Source organism: Culex pipiens, chromosome 2 (genome assembly GCF_016801865.2).
Source record: "Culex pipiens pallens isolate TS chromosome 2, TS_CPP_V2, whole genome shotgun sequence".
NCBI lineage: Eukaryota > Metazoa > Arthropoda > Insecta > Diptera > Culicidae > Culex > Culex pipiens.
Genome location: NC_068938.1, coordinates 76,962,306 through 76,969,668, shown reverse-complemented (window position 1 = coordinate 76,969,668; position 7,363 = coordinate 76,962,306). Strand labels below are relative to the sequence as shown.

The following is a 7,363-nucleotide window of genomic DNA, read 5'->3' as shown; positions in this document are numbered from 1 at the left end:
ATCAGAAAAACCCTTTTTAACATACAGAATTTCATACATTTACATACCCATTTTTTTATGACTAGCCCTCAAAATTGTATGAAGACTTGTATGGAAAAATTATTGATGCAAAATGACTTCTTTTGTCATAGGGAATTCATGGACAATGTTTTACTCAAATAAAAAAAAATACAAAGAAAAATTGATTTGCGAAATCGTAATAATTGCATTTTATGGAGACGGTGATCTAAGCGGACTTGTCATGTATTTGTGATGACTTTGTATAGTCATATCATAAACAGTATTCAATTGAAACTCGTTTTTGTTTTATTTTTAATTTATAAGTATTTTGTCTTTATTACAACCTAAAATTTTAGACAACAGTATGTACAAGATTGGCCTTAACATTTTTTCTTTTTCTCTTTTCTTAGCAGAGCTAACAGCTACACTTATGAATAAATTAACATTGTTTTTTTACTTATCTCCGAGTATGGTGTGTGTATGTGTTTCGTCGAAATGAATATGCTCTCCCATACTACTTCATTCCAGCCACACAATTTTCAACAAAATGTTCAACAACAATTACTTTTTTGTGTTTGTGTCTGTGGCCGATGATAAGTCTTAAACATTACATGCTACTACTGTCCGCGGAAAGAACTTCTTCTTGCTCGATGTTCCAAATCCTTTTCCCTCGTGCCTATTTGTATTGTATTGTATGTATGTGTGATTCGAATTTGATTCGCGTTGTTGTATTGTTTTTTCTTCTTCAATAAATAGTGTATTTTTTCTCGAAAACGAAATGGAAAAGTGCGACCAGTCACAGGGTAATTTTCACGTTGAGCTCGTTTTTTGTTCGCGGAAAATTAGGTGGTTTGTGAGCTTTTTTTTGTTTGTAGCCGAGGTGCCCGGTTTCGTTGGGGGACCTCTCAAAGCAGCGCGTCGACCGCGTGTATCACGCCGTTCGTCGTGGGAATGTTGGACGTCTGCAGGTAGCCGTCGTTGATCTTGATTTTACCTGGAGAAAGAGGGAGTTGGGTTAGTTTGTGGGATTTTCCGGCTTTAGACGTTCTGAAGTTACCTGCACTCTTCTGTAGTGTCACCGTCTTGCCCTCGGCCATGGCATCCTTGACTTGGTAGAACCGCATTCCGGCGGTGAATAGCGTTCCTGGCACAACGTGCTTCTTGACCAGCTCCTCCGCCTGGTCCTTGTCGGTGACTAGCTTGTTCAGTTCGTCCGTCGAGTAGTTGGCAAAGGCCGCATCGGTTGGAGCGAATACCGTGTACGTTTTGATACCTGAAACAAGAGTGAACCACTTGAAGAATCTTCCCCAACTGAACAGCGTCAACGCGCCCTCCTACCTTTATTCTGTAGTGTATCGGACATTCCGGATGCGTACAGTGCCCGCAGGAAGTGTGTGAATCTTCGCTCCCGATCGGACTGCAACGTCTGCAAGATGTCACCGACGGGCAGGGGGAACATGACCCGGTCTACGGCGTGTGCGATGCCCTGGGGGATGGTGATGTCCTGCTTGTCCAGCACGACCATGGCGCCGTTGATGGTCGTTACCTTTAAATAAATTGAAGATTAAGAAAAGTTGTTATTGTAAGAAGTTGATCAACACTGACCTTAACATCATTCCACTCGGAGTCGTGCATGTTGTACTGGTTCACCCGAAGTTGCGTTCCGGCAAGCGACACACCGGTCATTTCGTCCTGCAGCGAGCTGATGTCGAACGATCCGGGAATCACGTGATGCAGCAGAAGCTGAAAAAACAAGAAGAGAACGCCTGTTGAAGTGCTTGTCCATCAGGGTTCCCAGCAGAGGTTCAACTTACCCCACTGAGCAGTCGCGGGTTGTTCTTGAACTTTTCCTCGGCCTTCTCCGGTCCTCCCAGCTGCACTAGGAGACTGCGGAAGGCCTTGTCGGTCGGCACGAAGATCGTGTACGGACCGGTTTCGTTGAGTATCGTGTCCAAGCCAGACTGTCGGAGGTATTTGGCCATCGCAAATAGTCCGTTTTTCTTGAGAATCGCTGGCAGTTCGCTTGCGGCCGACGACGACGACGACGATGAAGAGGGTTGGGGTTGCTGCGTCAGTGGTAGGGCTTGCTCCTGCTGCTGCGTGACGGGTACGGCTTCCGGCGCGGGAACGGTCGGGTGGACCACGTCGAACTTGCCGGTGGCGGCGGCAGTCTGCTGCTGTTGCTGGTAAATGGTTGAGCTGGCGGTTTGCTGGGCTAGCGTTGACGCGGCGATGTAGTTCTCGGATCGCGTCGAGAAGTGCGCGGTCGTTGAGCTGGGTGACACGGGGGTGGCGGTTGGGATGGGAGACGGGGTCGTGGGATAGGTCGAGCTGATACCGCCGGTGTAGTGGAGCGTGTTGTCGACCGGGTAGTAGTTGGTGATTGGGGATTGGGTAGATGACACATAGGTCGAGGAGGATTGTGGGATTGTACTTCCAGAGTAGGTGCTAGGGGAGTAAGCCGACACGGGGCTAGGACTAGAGGGGGACGCAGTGGAGATGTAGGTCGTCGAGGACGGTGACGAAGCGGTGCGTGGAATCGTGTGGTCCGCTACGAAGTTGGTCGAGTGCGGGTAGTGGTTCTCGAGCGGAGTGCTGTGCGGGATGATCGTTACCGAGTTGGCCTTCTGGACGGGCATGATTCGTGGGGTGGTACTCGACGGAGCTCCTTCAACCACAATCGGCGTCTTGACGGCCTTGTTCGATGGAGGAGGCAGCTGAATCTCTCCGTTCTTGATTCGCTTCAGAATGCTGTCGACATCGGCTCCAGAAGTCTTGGTCTCCTTATCCGCACTACCCTTAACTCCTTGAACCTTGTACGATCCGTCATCTTGCTCTTCCAGATACACAAAAGTGACCTTCTTCTGCGGAGGAATCTTACCAATATCTTCAATTTGACCATCCTCGCTCTGCTTGATCAGCTCAAAGTCAGCACCAGGTGGGAGAATACCGCTCTTTGCGATATCTTCGAACGAAAGCGGCTTCGCAGTGGTAGGAGTGTCAAGCTGCTGCGTCAGCACAGCTTCCGAGTTTACGTTGGCACGCTTGATAATCTCCGGATCGGTGGTACGGATAACCTGCACCTTCTCCCCATTGGGAAGGACCAAATCAGTGGCGCTAAAGTTCCTGTTGCCTAATTCTTGCGGACCCTGCTCAGCCAAAGCCAGCTTCAGCTGCTTGAGCAGTTCATCGCGACCGAGCGCCTTCGTGGACTTGGCCTTCGGTGGACGAGCCTTGGTCGGTTTGGGCGACTCCGTTCGTACGGTTTGGAAGCGGTTTGATTGCAGCAGTGCGTCCAGATCGGTCTTGGAGATGGTGCTGTAGTCCTTCTTGCTGTTGGACTTTAGTGGGATCACGGCAAGGTTTCGCTGGGTGGTCGTGGAGTAAGCGGTGGTGGTCGTTGGACTAGGCTTCTGGTAGGCTTTGGTGGCCTTTTCGTACACCGTTCGCTCGGAAGGTAGTGCCTGCAAGCCGACGGTAGGAGTCTTTCGGATCGTTTCGTAATCTTGCTGTTGCTGAATGATGTTCTGTTGCTTCTTCAGGAATTCCTGGTGCAGCTGCTGGACCTTGGCTTGCTGCTTCTGGTACTGCTTCTGGAGGAACTGTTCGTGCTTTTGGATGATCTTTTGCTTTTCCTGGAGTTCGCGAATGCGTACGCTTTCCTCCTTGAGACGGTTCTCCAGCTCCTGTTGCTGCTGGAAGCTCAGCTGCGTTTGCTGCTGCGAGATGTGGGCCGCGGCCGGTTGGATTTGCGGGAAGACCCCGGGTTGCGAGTTTAGAGTTTGTGTGGGTGCGAACACCGGCAAGTTTTGTGCTGGTGGGAAGCTGTTGAATGACTGTTGTTGCTGTTGTTGTTGTTGTTGGTTGGCGAATGGGTTAAAGTTGGAAGTCTGTAGTGGCTGTTGGTTGAGTGGAACGACTTCGGAGCGAATGTGGTTGGTGTCGAAGGGTTGCTGCACGATCGGCTGACCGAACGTGGCCTGTGGGGCGGGTTGGAACTGTTGTGTCTGGGGAGGTGCCTGGAAGAGTGCTTGGGCTTGAGGAGCATGGCTATTGGGGGAGGATGCTGGGAAGCGTACCTGGGGGGAGTGTTGTGGAGGTTGCTGGGACTGTGGGGACTGTTGTGGTGCGGGGAAGGCTGGGGGTTGTAGGAAAGGACTTTGGACGGAAGAAGTGATGGGACCGCCATTCACGAAGGGTTGGTTAGGCAGAGGCCCACCGAAGAATTGCTGTTGAGATGGCTGAAACGTGTTCTGTACGGATCGTGGTGGTGGTGGAATTCGTGTGTCTGGCTGTAAGATTCGTAAAAAATTGGGTATGAATGAGGTTTGCGTGTGATGTTGGAGGTAGAATCGGTTTACTTGAGCTCCGAAGCCGCTGTGTGGTTGTCTGCTTGATTGGGGAGGTCTGAAATTGTTAGGGGGTAACTGCGGGGGCAGCTGCTTGCCGTTGAACTGGGGTGGCAACACGGGTGGGGATTGGAAGGGGTTGTTCGAGTTCGAAAATGGCCGCTGGTTGAGCTGGGAGAGCTGCTGCGACGGAACAGGCAGCTGAATTGAGGGCTGGATGATCACGTTTGACGGTGGTCGTTGACCTTGGTGCAGGTTGAACCGGTGCTGGTGCTGCTGGATGTCGCTCAAGATGTGTGTCTGCTGCTGTTGTGAGAGCTGTTGCTGTGTCAACTGTCGTCGCTGGATTTTCGAATTTACCTAGAAAAAAAAAAAGAATTCAAATTAGCTAAATATTGGTAAAATTGGACAGTTGTCACACTAATGATGACATGATCAGATTTATATCACATTTTGGGGATCTGTGAAGGTCAACAGATGAGGCATTGAAAGCTGCATAAAATGCGTTATTTATTTAATTGAACCCAGAATCGAGTGCGAATAAACTAAACTAGAAAATGAGTTGACTCAAATGTAAGTAACTGTGCTCTCCATTAAAATGTTGTCATAAAACTAAATAGTTTAACCTTGACACCATTCGATTATAAATCCCTTCACATCTTCATCGTGAAACTCAAAACAACCCAATTTAATTTTACTGCCAATTTCGTTCGTCATTAACCGCTGCACTTCATTAGAGCGCCGCCACTCCACACTCCATTCGCACCGCTCAGCTTGGGGTCCCAAAGATTACGCCGGCGGCCCGCTCATCAGATCGTTTCATTTGAAATCAGGTTTGTTTTCATGCGTAATCTTCGCCACTCAACTGAACCGAAGTTGCATCATTCCGATGGATCCCCTGGCATCTCCTCCATAACTACTAGCCGCGTGGGGTCTCTGTTACGTTCTTTGAACACCCATCATAAGCGGCGTGCGAAACCTGGACTTCTGCTGAAGAGGGCAAAACAAAGGTTCTACGGATCATTACGCTAATGACCTACTGCTACCTTTGTTGCCTCAACAGCTCATAATCACTGCCAGAGTGGCTGGCGCTGCTTTGACCCACTGCACCGAACTCCTGGGACCCCAAACAATCTATCAAGTGAGCGGCCAAACTGGACGGCGCCTGTAGTGACGGGTACTTAACCGAGCCGCGCGGTTACGTCAAGCATGTGCACCCCGACAATCACTTTCCAGCGCGAATCGATAAACAAAGTTGAGGGTCTTCTTGAGATGGTCGCAGGTCTTGGACTAATTGTGCAAGATTACGCGACCAGAAGCCCCTCTGGCGGGATCATCAACGCTGATGACCCCGTGGGGGGAGCCCCTTCGAAGAAGAAGATGCAGTGAGGGCAATTGCATCAACATTAGTCGACGGGGTAAAAAGTTGTCCTCCCGCCGTCGAAGACGTTCACTCATTAAGAGGGGGACAGAGATGAGATGTGTGTTGACATAATGTGCAACCGAAGGCCACCGAAGGGGACACTTATTGCTGGGAGATTATCGGCGTCGATTACGGATAGGAACACGACGTGTATGGATGGGGCTACCTTTTATGAAAAGTTTTTCTGCATAACGGTTCGGATGGCGCCGGGCAAGAGCGTGTCAAAAGTTGGAAGTGAGTAATTGTCTATAACTCGGACTGGTCTGAACATTTTTTTTTTTCGTATGTCGAGATAGGATATTCTGATCTTCACTGTGTCTTCTGTAAAGTTGTAAGTTTGTTAGTACTTTTCTGAAAAAATAGGCATATTACGCTTACTCCTACACCACGGGTCCCGGCTGAAAACAGTTCAATGTATTGTTTCTCTTACCCCAATGGGTTGTTCGTCTTGCGTCGCTAGTTGAGTGGACGTATGGAATTTTAAAATTATTGTTTTATAACGTCATGATTCGAATTCCCGGACGCTTCGAAACCCGGACACTTCATATTGTTTTATCAATTATTTGGATATAAGTGCGCATTATGCATGTCAAAACTGTGTTATTTGATGAATTCCAACATCAATTTTCATTTAAAGTTTGTTTGAACAATGTAGTTAATGCCCAAAACAATTAAGTACAATAAAATTATAAGTTTACCAAAAATGCGAAACATTTCACTTGAAATATTTCATAGGCGTTCGAATCACCGGGAAGGCAAAGCAGAAATTTATGGTTTCGATTTCCTTAAATTCTAGCAAATTTTTATATAAACAATCGATTGTTTTAATGTTAACAGCTTATTTGAGACTTAAAGAATGCCATTCACTAACATTTCAGACCAAATTTGAGCGATTCATAAGTAAAATCGAGTGTCCGGACACTGATTTCGAATCAGTTTTTATCAGTGTCCGTTATTTGAAGCACAACAAGTCATTTTAATTTTCAAATTCTGATGAAAAATTGTTAGAAAAGACATATTTTGCATGTATTTTCTTGAAATTGACTTTTTATACTACGTCCTGATGATATTTCTACATTTCCAAATTATTAAATGATTTTTTGCCAGCTATAACAAAAATGATATGCTACTAAGTGTCTGGATTTCGAATCATGACGTTAGTACAAAACAGGCTTTTTTTAAAACTTGTTCTATCAAAGCCATAGTCAAGAACTGGAACAAGATGATTATCAAAAAATCAGACTGATTTATTTACACTTTTAAGAGTTATAACGAGCATTTCCTTAGCTTGTTACACTTGCCTCTATTTTACAATGCTCGATTTGTTTTTGTTTCTGGAGACTACAAAAGTCATTTTTTTGGCTGCAGACGGTGCATAATCTTTTACCGGGGTTTTGGTTTTATGAAAAAATGTGTTATTAGAAAAAAATACAGTCATACAAAAAATCAAAAATAATTTTAAGATGCAATTGAGCAATTGAGAATACATTGAGAAGCTTTTTCTTTTTTAATTTTTAAAACCATTTTGGCTGATATAACAGCAATTCCCCACGAAAACAGCATGGAAAAAAACAAAAGTGCGCGGATCGGG

General features: G+C 46.6%; 1 protein-coding gene across 2 annotated transcripts in view; it reads right to left on the bottom strand.

Moving 5' to 3' along the window:
• Positions 1 to 298: 298 nt before the first annotated feature.
• LOC120413561 (nuclear receptor coactivator 6) overlaps positions 299 to 7,363 on the bottom strand; it is a 101,666-nt gene continuing 94,601 nt past the window's right edge. The window contains exons 1-7 of one of the 2 annotated variants that reach the window (XM_039574441.2): positions 4,771 to 4,855; positions 4,362 to 4,709; positions 1,815 to 4,292; positions 1,606 to 1,743; positions 1,339 to 1,546; positions 1,058 to 1,273; positions 299 to 994 (exon numbers count right to left, since the gene is read on the bottom strand). In XM_039574441.2, coding sequence (XP_039430375.1) covers positions 906 to 994; positions 1,058 to 1,273; positions 1,339 to 1,546; positions 1,606 to 1,743; positions 1,815 to 4,292; positions 4,362 to 4,709; positions 4,771 to 4,782 — 3,489 coding nt within the window. In that variant the 5' untranslated portion in view covers positions 4,783 to 4,855 and the 3' untranslated portion in view covers positions 299 to 905. Of the gene's footprint in view, positions 995 to 1,057; positions 1,274 to 1,338; positions 1,547 to 1,605; positions 1,744 to 1,814; positions 4,293 to 4,361; positions 4,710 to 4,770; positions 4,856 to 7,363 lie in introns of those variants that run through there. The other variant, XM_052708186.1, reaches the window with a different exon arrangement.